Source organism: Pollachius pollachius (genome assembly GCF_949987615.1).
Source record: "Pollachius pollachius genome assembly, chromosome: 5".
NCBI classification, from domain to species: Eukaryota; Metazoa; Chordata; class Actinopteri; order Gadiformes; family Gadidae; genus Pollachius; species Pollachius pollachius.
This window is the reverse complement of record NC_136938.1, coordinates 15,484,937-15,506,133: the sequence shown is the minus strand read 5'-3', so window position 1 is coordinate 15,506,133 and position 21,197 is coordinate 15,484,937. Positions and strand designations below refer to the sequence as shown.

Here is a 21,197-nt window from a genome sequence, read left to right as displayed (position 1 = left end):
TGTTCTGTTGATGAGCCGCTGACATAGTTCTTTGGAATAGCCATGGCATAAATACTGGGTTGAAGTTTACCCTATGATCAGAAACACTTCATGAGAACCAATCCTTCAGAAAAATGGGGTTGTCTTGTGAGGTAATGAAGCCGTTTCCTCTGTGGTTTTTCTTACAAAATTATTATAAAGATAATACTTTAGATTACAGTCATGGCAGTTCTAAAAGATTTGTTATGAATTGCCTTATTTATGGTTCGAATTTACATTAATTTCCTGTTACAGCAATGTGTCCCATACATAGACCAATTTGTGGCGCAGCGCCACAGAATCAACACCGAGCGCCACATATTGATAGTTTTTTTTTTTCCAATCTTGAAATATAAATATCATTCATCTCGGCATAGCACTCTTTCTCCCGGTCATTATCGTACACACACTCACACTCTCACACACACACACACACACACACACACACACACACACACACACACACACACACACACACACACACACACACACGGCCAATGTTTTCAACCAATCCAACCGCAACTCGGACCGCAAGTAATAATATTAAAATAATTTACCCGGCCTGCTTCCCGACCCACATCCCTGAGTCATATGCATTTAAAACAAAGTATTACTTTGTTAATTCATAGCAGTTTAACGTGAGGAACCTGCATTATTGCACTAGCCTATTTTATCCCGCTTCAGCATTCATGCAAAAGTTTATAATAATTGCTTAAAGGTCCCATGGCATGCTACTTTATGGATGCTCTAAGGGTGCACTCACACCAGGCCATGTGTACCATGCCCAAGTCCGTTTCACACCTGTACCTTGCTCAAGTACGATTGCCCCCCCCCCCCCCCACTGTGCGCTGGCCTGTGCTCACCCTTGGCAATCTCAACTGGGCCTGAGTACGGTTGCCACATGTACATGCGTCATCATGTCGTTATACGTCACCACCAAGCGTCCGCTGCTTAGTAGAACAACACAGAGCACACAGTTGACACTTTACTGAATTTGTTGCTTATTTGGAGCCGTTCTACTCAGATACAGCTCTCTCTCACTGAGCATTTTCACACTGCCAAATAGGCAGTTTTATGCATTCCTTTTTCGCAGCCACGCGTTTACACTCCCCGAGGTAAATTGCCTGCTTGAGCTAGAACCCCAATTTACCCTCCCGGACCCTGCACACATTGGTGGTTTATCGGGTTTCATTCTGTTGTAAATGCGACGGCTCCGCGGTTCCAGGGGGGGATTGGGGGGGCTTGGGTAGTGGTGTTGTTGCGCTGTCTCCACAGAGACAACACAGTGATATGATCATGAGCAGTTAACTTCTAACTGGAAAGAAAGTGAAATCTGCAAGCTGCAGATCATGTGAGAGAAGGTTATGCAGTCGTATCAAACAAAGACGTTGAAAGATGGTGCGATCTACGAGAGAGACACAGAGGATCTGTCAATACAAGGCTTTTGTGGATAAAAAACAAGTGGTCAGCAAAATAAATAATATGTTGGCGTTTTTGCACTTGTAAATAGTTTGTCGCGTTTGTAGCCTACACTCAGACGTGAACTTATTCTTGCATGCGGGTGTCTTCATTCATAAAACGATAAAACATTCGCGAGTGTGCAAATTATTCTAAAGAGGTCTAGACTCCTTGGGCAGCCCCGCCTTCTCCAGTGAACCAAGAAAGCCTGCGCCATGACGAACGGGGTATTTTTGATCAAAAATTTCACTATCGCACCAATGTAAACCGCTTGCCATCATGTTTAATGTTTAATGGGAAAAAAGGGTCGCATGGACTATACGTCATCCAGCTCAGGTTGGGTAGCCGTGGGCATGTCGGCTCATAGCATCTGTACCGTGGCCTGAGCACACCTCTCCAAAGTGTGCCCAGGCCACAGAATTCAAGTGGGCTTGAGTACGGTTGGCGTGCTCACACTAGCCAAACGATCTAGACTTGAGCACGGTACAGGTGTGAAACGGACTTGGGCACGGTACAGATGGCCTAGTGTGAGTGCGCCCTTATATAGGTGTTAGTCGGCCCCTCATACAGTATTTGAAGACGTTCAAGAAATTCAGCCTTGGTGCAGAATTACAGCCACTACGAGACAGTCCCACAATGAGCTTTCCACAAACGTGTAGTTTTTTAGAGGCGGGTCGAGGGTGGGGGTGTTAGCAGCTTGCGGCCACAGTACCATGCGCTAGTGTTTACAGTGGATGCATTGCAATGGCTCGGATTCATAACATCATCCGAAGGCGCACAGCTTTGGGCCGTGTTCTGTAAATATTCTAGATCACTCCAGGTACTCTGGCGGGAGTCCTGGAGCTCTTTATCTAAATAATATATAATATATTATGTATAGATATCTATATAATATAATGTATATAATCACGGCCTAAAGCTTTGTGCGCCTCCGGATGATATTATGAATCTCAAACGACTGCGTCGGGTTCTCCAATGTCTCTGGTTCTTCCACTTTGACATCAATCTGAAGTACAGACTGAACCAGGACATGGAGGAGAAAGGGATTGTTGCTGTTTGCGCACTCCCAGTACTTCCACAACGAGACTCGTAGTGGGGGTTATCTCAGGCATGGTTTAGAAGGAATTGGGTCAAAGGAACTTAAGCTTTGACTCCCTGAAGTCCAGATTGTAGCGCGACATGGAGGAGATAGGGATTGTTGCCCGGAATTGTCTCTTCCTCGGCTCATCGGCAGTGGGGCTCCGGCTCCGGGGTCCCGGCAGGAGACAATCCCGGGCAACAATCCCTTTCTCCTCCATGTCTCGGTTCAATCTGGACTTCAGGGAGTCAAAGCCAAAGTTCCTTTCACCCAATTCCTTTTCAACCATGGCCAAGATAACCCCCACTACGAGTCCTGTTGTGAAAGTATACTCCCAGAGATGTCAGAGAACCCGACGCAGTCTAGTCTTTTCACCTAATGGGAGCTTTACGCAAGCTTGTGTTATTGTGTTGCGTGTTACACGCAATAACACCAACAGCAGAACGGTTATCCAAATAACAAAGAAGTGAACACTTGCAGTACAGTGTGTGTATTCACACATACACACACACACACACACACACACACATACACACACATGTGGCACTTGCTGGGAGGTAGCTCATTGGCGGGCCATATTCTCTGGGTGGGCAAAGCAGAGAAAGGGGAGGTAACCTTGCCCCATATGACGACGGGGGGCCAAATTCCAAATCTGCACGTCTGAGCCTTGTTTTTTCAAAAGCGGAGCAGGATAACTAGTGCTCGTCTTACACCTAATGCCTTTTCCAGCCACTGGGGGACCATAGGCAGGCTAGGGGTACTCATATTATTGTTATAAAACCTCATAAAGTGACATTTTCATGCCACAGGACCTTTAATAGGGGTGTAACGATACATGTATTCGTATTGAACCGAATCGGTACGGACGTCACGGTTCGGTGCATGGATTTACACGGAGAATACACAGTATAAAATTAAATAAAACTGGCATGCAAATTAATTAATGTAATGCAAAACTAATGTAAGATACGCGATCTTCAGGACAACTGAGATGCCTGAAAGGGTGCCGGCAAGTTTGAGCTACTCATGCTGTCCGTTAATTGGTAGACAGAATCGCACTTCCGTGAGACAGGCGGATAATAAACAAACACATTATCCGCGAGGTATTTCTAGACAACGGCGATAGCTTTGTTTATTGAAGAAAATGTCGCACAAAAGTTTGCTGTATTTCTTGGACGTCCTACATTGATGATCTTTGTTTATTGTGTCGCGTTCTTCTTTTACCTTGGATTTATTAGCAGGCTACACTGTGTCGGGCTGCTATGAGGTCACAATGCTAACGTAGCTGCCGCGGCTATCGCAATCCGGTTTAATGATGTGGGGTTCTTATTGTTTACTGTTTACATCTTAGATTACACAGTTCAGGCTGTTGCAGCTAGCTCGGGGGAGACTGTATGACACTAGGTGGTACAACCTGAGACAATAAAAAAGAATTGCCTTCTGCATTTTTGTTTTTTCTTTTACCTTCATTGTACCGAACTCATACCGAACCGTGATGTCTGAACCGAGGTATGAACCGAACCGTGACTTCAGTGTACCGTTACTCCCTTAACCTTTAACATTCACAATAAATAAGGATTTCCCACTAGCCTACATAAAATGTTACTCACAGGGATGCCTTATTGATGGTATCTCCCAAGCATAAAATCAGAATATTTGTTCACCAGGTCAACAAATAGACTTACACTACACTTAACATAGGCTACCTATTCGAAATAAAACGGTGACCTAAATCAGACAAATACCTGGTCTAAGATAAAAGAAAGATAGATGTCTACGTTGGCACCTGGAAAGCTCGTACTGCATCTTTGCGATTGTGCAAGCCATTCAGCAAATTATGTCTTTGTGTTTTATATGTTATAGCCTGCTCTGTAAATTGCAAAAGTGTATTTGGCATCTTTATTTTAATCGATCCGACCCGAATATTATTAAAATATTTTTTGTTGACTCGCAACCTCAATTTGGATCAACCCAAGTATCAATGATACATGCACGCACACTCACAGCTGATTTGCCCACTCGTCCTCTCCATGCACAATGCTTGAGGCCTATCAAAGGAACCCGAAGCAGCGGGTTTTCATTATTAACTTAAACTTAAAAGACAGGTCGTCCTACAACATAAAGTACAAGTATTTGTTTGAGCAAACTAATGCTACTGGCATGCCCTGTAACGTATGGATTTGGGGCAAGGAATGAAACCAGGCAGGGTTCTGGTAAGAAGGTTTTCAGTTGTCTTCTCTTGAATAACTTACTTTAAAGAATTAAAATTGAGCTAAATGTTTACAAATGCTTCTTGTAGCTTTAAAATAGTCTCAGCAGGTGACAATAGATGAGCATACAGGTTAAGGCTGGGCGATAAATCGAATTTTGATCGCGATTTCGATTTTAGCGTCAAACGATCACAAAATTAACATCGAGTTTTTCTAAGGTTTTCAGTTACAAAGGGTTTTTTTGGGAGAGACATGCTGAATAAACATGTTTTCAAACTCAAAAATAATCAGGAATGCTACCTGGTCCGTGGGACACACTGTTCAGTGTGAAACGTTACAAAATTTATGGAACAGCATGCAACTACATGTTTTTTTAATCAAAACATTGGCGCTTTCGAGTAGTTGAGCGTAGGGCTGAAAGAAACAACGATGTATATTTGGGGACGAGAGAAATGTATCAATAGATATTTCCCTGTCTTTCCTTTTTTTTACTTTATGGAAGTACTTTACGTCGTTCTGAACCTGCTTTATGTTCACTTCACATGTGCGTCAAATACAGAAACCAATATGGAGGTGAGTGAAACAGAACGAATGTCCCGCAACAGTGTGAAACAGAACACAAGTCAAAAGATGCGATCTTTTGAAAGAAAAGCAAATCTCATAAAACACCCGGAGAACGATCAGACCTCTCGGTTAAAGAGCAAGCCAGACTTGTTATCTGTGTGTCTTGTTCTTTTCTTTCTCTTCCTTCCTATTTTGCGTTATTATCTACTCCTACTTTTAGAGACCTACTATTGCAGACTTTTATTTATTTATTAATATTTAGCGTTATTATCTACTCCTACTTTTAGAGACCAACTATTGCAGACTTTTTATTTATTTATTAATATTTATAATACTAATAGTTTATAGGGAAAGTGAATGGGGCAAAAATATATATAACTAGTGGTCAAACGTATACAGCTGAGAGCCGCGCCCCTTTTTATTAAAAAAAATTAAACTTGGTATCTGGGACTTATTTGACATGCTGTATCTTTTTACAACTGGGACACACAAAGTCTGTTTGGATGGATTTTGCTGTACCTTGAAAGTTTTGGAAAACCTTAATTGTATAAACCCACCTATAAGCCCAAATGACCCACAATTTGTGGTTTTGATTCCATCATAAATGGCAGAGGTACAGCCAATTTATGAGAAAATATGATGAGCAATTGAGCGGCCATTATTAAACCAGTCCCAAGTATGCTTCAAAGAACCCCAGAGGCCTAAAATGTGTTGTGCCCATCCAGGACCACTCCCTTAGTTAATGTGGAAAGTTTTGTTTTTATAGCTAACAAAATGGCGTCACGGAATGTGTGTGCCGGAACCACACACATTTTCTTCAGAAAATGCAGATGTGGCGACATGTATAATTGTTTTTGATATTTTATAAGGTATTGTACTTATTCTGTTTACTGGTTGCAGTACTGTTTTTTTTTAAACGGAGTGATGTTTACTTTTTATTTTCATCCACTTACGTTTATTTGCTGCACTTTTTGAGATTACTCAGTTTAAAAAATATTTTTTACTTGTATCTTCCCTTTCTTTTCTAATTTGTCACAGTTCTGCTCAACATCACTTCCAAACATTAGGAGAAAAGAGAAAGTGCCTACATTTGTATTAATTGATAGGATTATTAAAAAGTAGTCATGAGGTATGTTGTTATTCTGGGAAATTTCTTTCATAGAGTTTACAGAAAATGTACTATAGTGTGAGTTATATCGCTATCGAGATATGAAATCACCCATATCGTGGTAGAAGATTTTGTCCATATGGCACAGCCATAGTTGAAAGCATAAAATGTTACTCCTAAAAGTGGATTTCAATACAACAAAAGGCAATTGGTTGGCATTTGTGAAAGTTACAGCTTTGTCTTTCGGAAATAAACATATTGCTATCCATACATTTCCTCTATCTGGACATGAAATGTATTTGACGTTATAAAGGCATAGTGAAGTACCCAATTTATTGCTTTATTTTCATACAGACGTTTATTAGAATAACAGATATTTAAAAGACAACCATTAAGTTGCACTTTTCTGGGGATGGTGCCGAAACCGCACGGCTGTTCCATCATCGCATTGCGACAATAACTAACAGGCGAGTGTTAATTGAGCAGCTGCAGCTCAAAGCATTTTTTAGGGAGGTATATAGTTTTAATTGTACCCAGATGTCTTGACTGTAATTTTTTTACCCCACCTCAAAATCATTGGATGTTGTAACTTTGATTGTATGTAGGCATGCATAAAAACAATATTTTGCACATGAAATAATCCAAAACAAAACGTTAATCTTATTAACAATCTGTGTCGGAACCGGGGGGGGGGGGGGGTCTTTTTACAGCCGGTATCAAAATGTATATAAACATCTCAGTTGGGCCCACCTTCAACACTTGTCTGTTTTTTGTTCTTCCTAGGGCACAATGTGGTTAAATGGAAAACGAACGCATAGACCGTGAGGATTCTCTTATCCCTGCTCCAGCACCACAGCCGTCTGAGAGGGTGTCAGACCTGACCGAGAAAAATCTGGGCCGTTGGCACTAAAATGTCCCTAAGTGGTGGCACTGCAGGCGGGAAAGGTGTGGACTCTAATGCGGTGGACACTTACGACAGCGGGGATGAGTGGGATATTGGTGTTGGAAATCTGATCATTGACCTTGACGCTGATTTAGAAAAGGACAAACTTGAGATGTCTGGCACCAAGGATGGAATGACGGCACCACCGAGTGCAGTGGCGGCGTTGCCGGACAACATCAGGTTTGTTAGTCCAGTGTCTGGCTCTCAAGGCAAAGAAAGCAAATCAAAATCCAAGCGCAACAAGAACTCTAAAGACAATAGTAGCAAAGCCTCAGCTGGAGATGGGGCCAAAAAGGAAACTACGGGGAGGACTCAGGGGGAGCCTACGGGAGCAGCAGCTGGGGCAGGAGCCACGGGCAACAATTCTACTTCTGGGAAAATCCTGGAAAAGGGGGGCAAGACCTCCCGAGGGGCTCTCAGTGGAAAGAAAGAGAAAGAAGGGGCTAATGCAAAAAGTAAGAAGGACAAAGTAGATGGAGGCCCAGTGGTGGCCATAGCTGCTGCGGAGAAAGATGTTGTGGCCCAGGCCCAAGGGGCTATGGGGGGTAGTCGCAACACATCCTTTGAGAACACACAATCAGACCTGCCGGGGGCTGAACAAATGGGGAATATTGCACTTGAACCGGTTGGGATTGTACCAGCATTAACCACAAAAACTGAACCAGATGAACTAGAAAATAGTACTAATGAATGCAGAACGCTGAAAAAGGTGAAAAACGAAAAGGTGAGTTTCTATCCATTTTTACTATTTGCTGTGTCTGGTTACCTTCCATGTGGTTCTGTTTTGCAGTATTTCAATTTGTGATAACAATTCCAGGCTTTCGTTAAGATGAGGCCAATAATATGGCATCTCGTGACTACTTAAAATGTTATGTGCAAAAATACAATTTAGAGCTTGTATTCTAGAGTAGTTCAAATGCCATTAACATTATAATTTTACACTGGGTGGAAAGGTGTGTGTGTGTGTGTAAACAAGGTGGTGGTTTGGCAACCCATAGATTTTAGAAAAGGGATGCTACTAAGGATGATGATTTTCTTCCACCGATACGATAACGTATAATTACCTGCTTCCGGCTTACCCAGGTAGGATGATGGCTCTAAAGAGCCATAATTTGTTCAATATATCTACCTGGCAGTCAAATTACAAAGTACCCTGTCCAAAACAATTGTTTTATTAAAACATATAAACCAGGATAAGTTTCTAAATGTCCCCAATAGATACATTATTAAATCGGCTCTTTAGAAGTGTATCCCAATAGCTCTAGGAACTGTTAAAAGCAGGTAAAGAACTGAGTAGCTATTGGAGCTATGGTGTGTTTGTTAAGCACATAGACTACAAAATACAGGTTACACTGGCTTTCGATTTTCACATTAGTGAAAATGACGGCGAGTATTTGTCCACTTATGGGACATATATTTAGTTGTTGGTATTTCTTGAATTCTTAATTTTTAAATTTGGTTTTTTTTTTATGCATCTCATGTATAAACTAGTTAATTTCCCCCCTCCTCTGGAATCATAGTTGAACATGTATTGCTGATTGGCCTCTGCAGCTTTGAAAAACATCCCAACCGGCGATGACATATCTGCTCCCTAATCCAGCACGCCCATGCCACGTGGCTTTACTTAGGTGCAAGAGTTTGAAGTAATGAGTGCAACAACTGGGTGCAGCACTCGGTAAACCCTATGGTAAAGCCAATGTAAGCAATATTGAATTATCTGCGATCATTTTATTATTGGAAAAATACATAATACAAATTTCCAATTTCCATTGGACCATATTTGTTATGCATCCCTACCTTATTCTGTAAATAACTATCAAATAAACTGGTTAATTCTAACCTGTGTTTAATAAAGCTAGACATAGTAGACATAACTCTAAATTTTGTAGCTGCTTTTTCCCACCCTATTTAAAGCGTTTATGCTACCCACAGTCACCACATAAAAGAGAGTCATGGGTGGACTGCTTAGCTATTCACCCACACTTATCTTGTCCACTCACAGAGTTGATCTATCTTTGTGTGTTGAATGCCTCCGAGCAGCCCTTTCAGGCACTCCCAGTGTAAAAAAGACGGCAGTGCCGGGTGTTGCCCAGGACTGTTTTGTTTGTCATCGTGCTCCATTCTTAATCCCACAAGCCCCAGCAACGCCTGGTGCGGTAGGGGGGAGGGAGCCTACGAAAGCAAAACCAGCCTCTGCTGTTTTTCCCTGCTGCTTTGAAAATGGGCTGGGGGATGGGCCGCCAAAGAAGCCTGTAAGATTCCTTAAATCCTGGACACCCTGACAGGAAGGCAAGATACAGAGTCTCTCTAGACAGCCTGAATGTGGAGGGAAATTTAAGGAAAGGAGGCTTAGCCATCACAATCTATTTAGAATGAAAACCCTGGATTGGGTGACACGGAATAGAGCAAAAGGGCCACAACTGCGATCCCAGAGATGGCCTTTGAAATCTGTGTTGATAAATGGCAACCACCAGACCTCCCAGAATTAATGAACATTACATCAAATGACTGGTTGACATTTTGAGTTTGGCATGTGAGAGATTGTAGTAAGAATAAATAATAATATTCTCTTGTTGGGTGATTTACATACTGTGCCTATCTTGGATTCAACATAGTGGTGGCTTTTATTTACCTAACAAGTAGTACTTTAAATCAATGCAGAGAATTGTTTGCCTCCATGTTGGTCTTGTTAGTTTCAATAACAATTTCTTAACTGAGCTAGGCCGATTCACCGTCTCAAAGGGCAGCAATCAACCTCAATCATTCATCGAATTTTGATCACAAAATTAACATAATCGAGTTTTCGATTATTAATATTTTATTTTATTTTTCTCAAAAAATAATCTTTTGAATAATCGGGATTCCAATATTTACCAAAATAATCGTGATTATAATTTTTTCAATAATCGAGCAGCCCTACTTTACAGTACATGTTTGCACAGACACAACCGGACTCGTTCATTACTTCCCTAAACTGACACACGCTACCGCTCGCTGTCCTCGCTCGTCCAAAAAACATTTTCTAGTGTGTAACTCATGCTCCAATCTTTCATCGATCGATGTGGATGTTGTGGATGCAACAGAGTATATGTTGCATTGCTGCAGCAACAATTAGGATGATCGCGATGAGTTCTGCCCATTCTGCCTCCATTGCTGTCTGCGGTCAGACCAAAACAAACTTGAGTGACTGGGGCCGTCCTTATCCCGCTTATTGCGAACCTCGACCCTACGTCATATCCCGCCCCTGTCAAGCCTACCCCCCCTCAACCCCCTGTTGATTCTACTGATGTCTGAGCGACACCGATGTCCGCATATCGGGCATCAAGTGTGAATAGGTGTGAATGACCCTCACGGTCGTACCTCTTGATTCTACTGATGTCTGAGCGACACTGATGTCCGCACATCGAGCATCAAGTGTGAATAGGTGTGAATGACCCTCACGGTCGAACCTCTTGATATAGAGAAGATGGAGGTCATGTGGGGAAACGGCTATAGACTATAGGCTATAGAATGGCTGAAGTCTAACTTGTGTCAGTAGATTATGCACATGTTATTTATTGTTATTGAGGAATGTTCTTTTTCAGTATATATATATGTATGTGTGTGTGTGTTATCGGTATTGGTATCGGTCTTGAGGAGCTGAAAGTTATCGGTTATCGGTATTGGTTCAAAAGAAAAGTTATAGTGCATTCCTACTAATACTCCCCAAAGCTTGTCTCTTGTTGATAAATAAACCACCCCTGCTTCCTCACTACATGCACTTACTCCCACTGACTGGGAGCTCCGCTCACTCTTCTAATTATTCAAGCCTTCAGGAGTGAGGCTGCTGTGCAGGTGTACTGCTGGCCTTAAAGAATGGAGCAGCTCTCACTAAAAAATACATTGGCAGTGTCACATGTTAGAAGGAAGGGGGTTTGCAGTGGACACTAGTCTTAAGAGCATGGCTGCCACTCAGCTCAGTTCCTGATATTCAGCTAAGTTCCTGATACTCAGCTTGCAGGGTGAAAGGGTGCTTTGAGGGATGGCTTGGCTTCTTTCACTTTCCTGGACCAAATAATTGTTGTTCTTGTTTTACAGCTCATTCCATTTTTAATAGGTCCAGGCTTTTTAAAGTACTTCGTAGAGTAAAGGTAGTGTCACCTTGTTCTGAAATGAATTTTGAATGAATTATTGAATTAAATGTAATGCTATTTGAACGTAGTGCCACCAGATGTTGGCAGAATGGCGTAAAATATCTCCCTACACACTACTCTATTTATGGGGAAAATGTAAAGCACTTTTAATGAAGACTTTCTCTACAATACATATCCCCATATTACAATATTTCATAAATATCAGAAGCACTAGAATTCATAAAGAAAAGTAAACAGCAGACACATTTTGCCTCATAGGCTTTCCTATCGTGTGTTTCACCCTCTATAAACAGTATTTACCAGTGTTTATGCATCATTTTTTTAAACTCATTCTTAGGAGACCCAGTTGAATCAAGTAGCTATCTTAGTATAGTCAGTAGAATGTTTTTCAAGGAAATCAAAATGAAATATTTTCCACTGTGTTCATGGCTGCTCTGATTATTGTATAGCTGCCTGGTTTAAAATACCCAGCCTCACTAAACCATGCAGAAGAAGGGACTATTGTCACAGAAATGTGTTCCACGTGTTTGCCATTAGCCTCTGTCCCTGTCAAACTGATGTCCGCTTATAGGCAACAGAGGGCCACAAAATAATTATTCTATGTTATAATTTGGAGTATGTAACAATTTAGAAGTTGTGGTATAAACCAAATTGTTCCCTTTGACCTTTCACATGTGCTAATTGAGTAATATACAAAAGTAACGTATAAACAACATGTATTGTACTAGAATAATATACATGCAATATACATATTGATGCCTTGTAGTGGTGCAACAGATCACTAGTTACCCATGATCCGGACGGATCAACCCTCACAGTTCGGGACACAAGTGATCCGTGGATCGGCTGACTATGCAAAAAAATTAATAAAAATTTGTACGTTCACGTGACCGTCGCTTGTTTAAAGGACAATTCCGGTATTTAGCACATTGAGCCCCCTTTCTGGTTTGTCTAGGATGAAATATAGTGGTTGCCATCGAAAAGTTGACTATTGGTCCAGTCTCGGGTATTCGGCTCGTTTCGAATCGCCCCTGCCTGATTCAGAAGGGCTGGCTATGGTTATTCACAAACCTGTCCTTAAAACAATCCTAAACGTTTGTTTTCAGAAATGTGCAACTCACCGAGTGGTTAGTGGTGTTGGTTGATGTTCCTAATCAAGTATCGTAGTGAAATACAGTTTCTGTCGTGTTTTATTTGGCATTTTGTAAATCCCATCGAAACGGAAACTGGACCAGAAACGGAAAGCGGGCTGTTTACGTTTGGTTGTAGTCTTTTCGCTTGGTTCCCCGTATTAACAATAGGGCTAGAACTGAGCGAAAAGAATACAACTAGCCTCTCTTTTACTTTTCCGAACAACGAGCAATGAGTCTGCCAACAGAAATCAATTGATTTACAAAATGCCAAATAAAACACGCCAGAAACTGTATTTCGCTACAATACTTGATGAAAAAAAAAAGTGACAACTATTCCCTTATTTCTCAAATCTGAAATTCAGAGCCTGAGCCCACAGCTGTCAAGCACAAATAAATTAGCTAAAATTTCTACCCAACAATGATTATCAAATGTCATAAGAGCTTAAAGTTTTTCCAACCTTCTAATTTTTTTATTATTGTGCTTCATTGACAACTAATAATTATCCCTAATAGTAGAGCTGTATGGTATGGACTAAAATGTATATCACGGTATGATTATAGGCATAGACGGTAACAGTATTATATCACAGTATGTTAATTGTATCTTCTAATTTCGATATAAATGCTTCTGAAGGGGTAAAATAGTTGGTTAGGCAGCAAAACTGCATGAAAAAATGCAAAATCTTTTCTCAAGTTACTTCCATCTCTGAAAAACACTAATGTTTAATTATATGGATTTCTTTCTCCACTTGCTCACTGACCTTGCCGTATAGTTACGGCATAGGCATCTCAATTTGGCTGAAGTGTGTGCGGGCAGGTAACGCGCCCCTGGGATTGATTGTTTTGACCATATCCTTACACAGGTAAACAGTGATGCCGTTTGTTATCTCGTTCCAACGCTGGGTTTTTTGGTCGTAAGGACTGGCTTTGGAAAATGCCTGCGGAAGCGATGTCTGTGGAAGACATGCAGAGATCAGCGTCTTTCTTGTACGGTATGGAATGAGAGCTTGTGTAGGGACTATTGCGCAAGCGCGCCTGCGTGCTTGCACAATAGCATACTGCCTGAGAAGACAGTATCGCTGTCAAATCTGTCCCTGGGGAAAGTAATGTTGAATGCCGAATTGAAAAAAGAACTACGTTTCGTTACCATATTTTCATTAGTTGCATGTTACTTAACATTTGACATGAAAAAGTAGTTAGGTTGCTGTATAAACGCGTTACTTACTTTGTAACACGTTACACACAACACTGTCTACCGGTCACACCGGTAACGTCAAAATCCATACCGTAGCACAAATTCATACTGGTGTACTTTCTATACCGTTTATACCGTACACCCCTACCTGATAGACTGACAAAGATGCATTTTATGCTTAATATGTATCATAATATGCGATCAAATATTTTTGAGGATGATATCCAAACCCAATTCCTTTAGTGTCTGAGACCAAACGGTTGAATCCTGTGTTATTTTGACATTTTAAGAAATGTAAAACTTTTTTAACGTATTGCTGAGCCCCACTTCAAACAAAGTAAAACTAACAATACACATTTGTTATACAAATCATGAATAACTCCCTTAGTAGAAAGACGAAGATGTGCTGCTTGCTCCTTATGGAAACAGACATGAGATTGAGTCAATATTTGTCAGTGAAGCATGTGGCTGTTAAAAAGCTCTCACAGATTTTATGGTTGTGTCATAAAATGGTGGTCATGTTAGACATGTCAAAATGTGTGTGCTTGTTAATAAGAGAGGCTGCAAGAGGAAAAATATTATTCTGGCCATACAAGTGCAGAACATTTTTGAAGTTTTGGTATCTTGGATATATTGCATGTGCAGGACACATCTTGTGGTGTAAGTGTACAAACTTGTTTAGTCCAGTAGCTCATAAACCTTTATAAATGTTGTTCATTAAAAATGTATGTTGCCTGTATAATTGAGGTTGTTTAAACCAACCCCACCCACACTACAACTTCATCATAAGGTAGCTCATTTGATGGGGAATGAATAGAAGCGTGGCAGAAGTAATATTCAATCTTTAGTTTATTTCCTAAAGAAACTTAGTCTTCCTTGAAATGTACATAATAAAGAAATAAAATGCTGTAGTTAGGTTTAATAGGTTTTGGATCAATGCCTACTTTGGGGAGAACAAAGGTCACTTCCTGAATATTAGGGCTGAACGATTTGGGGAAATAATCAAATTGCGTATTTTCTTTTTTGGACCAATATTGTGTTTTCTTTTTAAGTTCTTTATGTTCCCTATTATTCACTAAACATAAGTAATAAATACTTCTATACTATTGCCAACACAACATTGAAAGCAGTCAACATATAAACTGCTCTTTCCTGTAGGCCAGGCCTATCTGTTGAGATTAATTGATGCATGAATTGATATTATATCTTTATTTAACTATTGAATTGTAAAAGAAAAATAAATATGATAATAAATGTTTATATAAATAAATAATATATCCACTGTAGTCCTGCTGCACGTGAAATCCTTGTCTAGAGTCACCAAAGGTTATGTTGACATTTTTAATGTTGGAACAATCGCTTGCCCACTCAGACCGCTGTGCTCGTAGCTACTATGGATGGGTCAGAGTATTCGATTATTCGTTCCCGAGCGTCAAACCCGATATTTAACATCTGGACCGTTAACATTTTTCCCATTCCAATTAACGAACGAAACTTATGTTGGTTCTGTAGCACTATTAATTTTTTTATTATTAATCATGTACAGAAAAACCATATACACAATACACAAGCATAAATATTAATATATATGCATACAACACAAACAAACAACACCAGGTATGCTACTGAGTGTGGAACGGGGAGGGAGTCTGACATCATTCAAAAGCGCATTGTGTTAATTATGTTGTTAGTTTACAGAGTGTAGGCCTATTCTGTTGGTATAGGAGGCTAGCAATGTCGAAGTCCTGCAAAAGCTCTGCCTGGGCACACTTCAAGAAAATAGAAGACAATCGTGTCCAGTGTGGGATATGTGGAACTAAATTATCTTACCATGACTCCACGTCAATGATGCTATCGCATCTCAAGTTGCATCCAACTGTCAAAGTAAACGAAGATGAGGGACCCACCCAATCAAGTATGGCAACATTTATTCACCCTCGCAAGTGTGACAGAAGCCACAGCGAAAAGAATTCTGCCGTAATTGCCAGCATGGTGGCTAAAGATATGCTGCCTATTAGTACAGTAGAGGGGAGGGGGCTTCAAGAATTAATGGCATACATAGAGCCAGAGTACACGGTTCCGTGTCGAAAAACCATCACCTCGCGTCTCGAAAAGATGAATGCTGAATGCTCAGTCTGTTCGCAATGCTAACCCTTTTTTCTGTTCTGCATTATTATGTTAGCCTAATTGAAGTATTTACAAGAATAAATATAAATTTATTAATACCAGAATAAAAGTGATAATTTACTGTTAGTTTGTTTTTTTCCGTTTAAGATATTAAGTGATTACTTGCCGATGATCCATGGCTGCCTTTGTGAATGTTGGCACACATAATAATCGATTATTTGTTCATACCACTCACTGATTGTTTGACCATGAAAAATTTGAGATATTCACATCCCTAGTAGCTACCTTGATGTAGGGCGGACTTTGATTCGTTTTGATGGTTATTTTTGGGGAAAGTGCTTTGGGGAAACCAATTGCATTCAGATTTGACCTTTTCTTGCTTTTTCATTTAAACTCGGGAGGTTGGCTTCTAAGAATGGCAGACTAATGGTGCTAATATTGATGATCAAATTAGGTGACATGGTAGTTTATTTTCTGTATCTTCAAACAGATCCCTTTTTTTACAAAACTATTTAAGATAGGTTACTGATTTTAATAACCCTGTTGGGAGCCATGGATAATTTTCTTATATTTTAAAAATTACTCTCTCTGGGCAAGGACATCAAATTCAACTGCTGGTCGTGACGACGAAGGGTAAACTAAAAGGAACTTCGATGTCACGAAAAGAATGCTACTTGTGTTCAGAGCAGTGTGGAATTTTCACAAACTGGCAAAAATTAATTATTTTACTCAGGTTCTCTACATTTTCATTCAGTAACAGCGATAAAAGGGTTATGTTGAAGATCATATAAGACATGATTTTGGGTTCACTAGTTCACAAAAGCTTCCAATATTCAAACAAGCTGTGGAAAACATTAGAACACAAAGAATCATGATTATGATTGTTCACTCTAGGCTGTTTCAGGTCACTCCTGCTAAAGCAATCATAGATCTCACAGACAAAGCCCTGTCATACTTTGTCTTTCCCCGAAACCCCCCCCCCCATCCCAGCCCTCAATGTTTTTCTCCCCCCTGAGCTCTTCCTGTGCCTTGGTGATGTGGATCTGAGTCGATGTACTACGAGAGGGGCGTATGTTAGGGAACTAGGGTAAGGAGGGTTGAGGGTGGTGGTGCGAGCTGCGAGGCTTGTACAACTAATTCAGCTCATTAAAGAGTTGCGCAGCGAGAGCAGCTGTCCTCCATTGTCAGACTGAACATTTTCATGGAGCCCTTCATGGGTACTGGGAATGCTGGGAGGAGGGAAATGGAGAAGGGACAATGATAAATAAAGCGAGGAGGTAAGAGAAGGCACAATATAACAAGACTTCCATTGGCAGGAGTACACGTCAATGTTTTATTTTGTCTCGCCGCTGTTTGAAACATTGTGGGTATGTGGTTGGACCAGGGTCTAATAATAAACTGATTCCATTCTAACCAATTCTGCATCGAGCAGAAGAGAAGAAAGGGAAAAAAGGGCTGTGCTTTAATGCTAGGCAAGAGAGGGCATATAAGGGGTAAGAGGAGGAGGGGAGGCTTAAGGAAAGGAATGGGGGAGGGTAGAACTGTATTATGAATGGGTTGTCTTTAGACCACCCTTCCCCCAACACACGCACACACAGAGGTTTTCACAGGCTGCTGAGGTTGTGTTTGGAATGAGAGGGCTGCCTGAAAGTTCCAGGATTCCTGAATCCTTGAGGCATGTGGTCTGATTAGTGGGCAAAACCCACACAGTAGGAGGAGTAGTCTCCCCCCCCCCCCTTCTCTTACCCGCCTGGAATTTTAGACTAACCAAGAAAGAGCTGGCAAAGTTTGTGCAACATGTTTGTTTTAATGCAGAGCTGTGTGTTAAACCATTTTCTTCCTTCTACTTTGTCCATTTTGCTGGGTCAGCAGAGTATGTAAATACCAAAATCTACTGTAAGAAGACACTGGGCCATTTTATTGTCAGTAAACGCTTAGTTTGTTGCCAGAAAAAGAACCTCCTTAAATGTTTTTCTACTCTTAAGCAAACAGATATTATCTTGTCTCATGTTCAGAAATCATCAGATGGTAAATTGTACCGTAAAATTCTGGAATTACAATTCTGACTTTTCTGTTAGCAGCATCAAGCATTAGATTTATTATTGTTCTTCGTAATACCTACATCTGCTTTGAGGTTAATTCCAGACTGAGGAGTGCTTTCATACATAAGAACATGACTTTAAAATGTGGCTGCTATCCCGGGGACAGGATATAGGCCGTCTGAAGATTTATATATATTGCGATGTAATACTGTTAATTAATGTATACTCAGTCAATGTTTTGTTGACAGATTTTTTTCTTACTTTTATCTAATAATGCTTTCAGTTCTGCTGAACTCAACTTAGTTGTTTAATTGCTGTTAATATCATGTGAATATCTTTCCCTCTCCCATCTATGTTTTTACTTGTTCGAGCATATACAATGGGAAAACTGCCAACTTTTCGTATTGCAAACCAGTTAACCAGCCTTTCTGGTGCTTGACATGATATTATAACTGATAAATGCTGACAGACTAGCTAATCCATTTTACAGTGGGTGGTATGATGGGGATCAAAGTTGTTGTATTTTGACTGAAGAGGTTGTCTGTGCTTTTCCCCCGTGTTACATTTTGCTCAATGTCAAAAGGCTATCTGCCAAGAATAGTGCAGCAGCCTGCATTTCAGAAAGAGAAACTGGAGAAGCAAGATAGTTCATGTGCGTGCTCTGTCTCCTTAAAGCCAATGTGAGAGGTTGGCTCAGAAAGAGAAGCTTTTATAGGCTAGAAGTACTGTAGATCTCTAATCCAGATTGTAAGCCTGTTTTTAAACATAATTAATTATGTGCTGGTTGACATAAATAACTCTCCCTTTATGTGAAATTTGGAAGCATTCATGCCCTTCTACTTATTTTTCTTTCTCTCTGAGCATTTGCTTTCTTGGTTCTGTGTGCATTTATGTCTGCTTCCAAGTTTAGAAGTATAGATTTGAGATGAAAGGATTTTCTTTGCCATTCTAATCCACGCAGACAGCTAGACCCTTGTCGTTTTTCCCGTCTTCTTTTAGTTATTTGTTATTTTGTTATTTTGCTTTGTTATTCACCCACTGAATGCAGGTCCTTTCTAATTCACCCTAAAAAGGGTTTCTGAAGAGGATTATGCCACTGATAGAAATTAAAGGGAGAATATTTCCATCTTGTGGGACCAAAAATGTCTGACATTCAGTGGTTTAACAGATGCTCCTAATTGTAATTGACAATCGTATTTGCCGTTTCCCTGAAATACACAAATAATTAGAAAGATTTGAATCAAAGTGAAGTGGTTCACTTGGCATTGGTTTGAATGCTAATGATAATCCTTCGGTTTAATTTATTGTATTCAAATTTGTCTTTGTGGATGAATGAATTTGTCCTTTAAAGTATGGATGTTGCTAACATGAATCAATATTCCTAAACACAGTTTGAGTTTATCTAAATGTTTTTAATTCAAGGTTTATTTAAAAATACTTTTTTCATGCAAACCCCAATAATATATTTGAGTAGTGCAATCATGTGGTTAAAATGTATATAGTGTAAAAAGCAACAAGACTTTTTTAGGAATTACCTTGCTTTGCATATCAGACCGTAGATTAACATGTTAAATATGATAGGAGACTAGTTCAAATCCAGGGCGTTTAAATTTCTTTATTTAGACCTATCATGTTGCTTGGGAATCTGCAGATGTGCATTACTTAGAATGTTCTCTACTGGAAAAGGCCTGATCGGTGGAACCATAACCATAACCAACATAATATTGCTCACCATTAATCTTGGATCCAGAGGACTGATTTTATTAGGAATTACCTTACCTACAATTCTGAAGAACTATATTTTATAGAGTGTGTGTGTGTGTGTGTGTGTGTGTGTGTGTGTGACTTAACCCTAATAAAAGCTACCTGACAGGCCAAGCTCTGGTCTCCGATTGTCTAAATGCCTTACTTTGGGAAAATAATTTAAATGTCTTACCAGCTTGCAGTTGTAGAAGTTGTTGGGTCTTTACTTTAAATGACCCTGCCAGACACAATGTTCAGACTGCAAGGTATGTCGGGAGATATTTACTGCCAAGCGAGAGCCATCCCTTACTGAAACAGCTGAACAGCAGCCTTCTCTTTGGCACCGTGCAGAGAGTAATGTTTGTCAGTTTTGTGGATTGCCTATAGCTTGAAAAAGCTATTTGGGGAAAGTGTTAAAGAGAGCTTCCATCGGCACACCAGGTTTTTCCTAATCATCATATTGTGATCAGGGTCTCAAGCTGTCGAAATGTACCCCAAAACCAAATCATAACACTCAGAATATGCGATAGATGCAAAGTTGTATAATAATGTCATTTTATGACATTATTACGTCCATGGTGCATTGCACGTAAGCCTTGGTCCAGCCGGACATTATTGGAACTCTATCTCATCCGGTTTACAGAGTGTTCCGTTAAGCAGATATAAACTGGGCTACTTTTGTTTACTTTCGTATTTAGTATTCGACCTGTGGAGATAATATCTTGCTGATTATAAATTTTTTTGATAGCTTTGTTGTACAGATTATAAGGTTGCTAAAGCGGCTGCCGTCACATTTGACATGTTAATTTTTGTATGACTATAAATAAAATAATTTGCCAGGACATTCCCGGAAATGCTATATTGTTATCAACGGAATGCATTAATTGTTTCTTTATTTGTAAGCTTTTGTTGGGTAGCATGAAGACCATCTAAATGGGGTTAATCTAACGAAGGTCCATAGTGTTAGGCGAAAGCCGCCTTTTTCCCCATAACAAAGGACTTTGAAGGTAAATACAGATACATTTCAGACGACGAATTGAGAATCAGGGTGTGCTCATTTGTCTTTAGTCTTTGGACTATAAACACTTGGTTAAATCGTTTTGTAAATCCAGAGCATTGACCTTCTATAAATATCGCTCTGTTTGCATTATTTACCACATTAACAGGATTTAATGTCATAGGTCATGTATTGAGCCTGCACCTCTAGTAAAGATATTGTCTTATGCCAGCGGGCTTTACAGGCCCTGCTGTTTTTGTTTTCAATGCTGTTGTATTTCTTCAGACAAGAGTGCTCCATGCGTCAAAGTCACCCCTGCCAGTATAGTGTTCTCCTATGAATGCTGATGTGCACAATGGGAAGTGCATCGGAGTGTCCTTCAATACACCAACCCTGCAATATATGTAATACAAAAAACAACAATGCTTATCCCATTAATTTTTCCATC

The 21,197-nt window shown here is 40.1% G+C and overlaps 1 protein-coding gene across 3 annotated transcripts in view; it reads left to right on the top strand.

Moving 5' to 3' along the window:
- The window catches only part of LOC307075822 (zinc finger protein 609-like), a gene marked incomplete at its 3' end in the record, with an annotated part of 99,356 nt that overhangs the window by 26,701 nt on the left and 51,458 nt on the right, over positions 1–21,197 (top strand). For 2 of the 3 annotated variants that reach the window (XM_079736524.1, XM_079736525.1), the window contains exon 2: positions 7,220–8,103. The exons of the other annotated variant lie outside the window; for it this stretch is intronic. In XM_079736524.1, coding sequence (XP_079592650.1) covers positions 7,348–8,103 — 756 coding nt within the window. In that variant the 5' untranslated portion in view covers positions 7,220–7,347. The remainder of the gene's footprint in view (positions 1–7,219; positions 8,104–21,197) is intronic. 3 annotated transcript variants of the gene reach the window in all.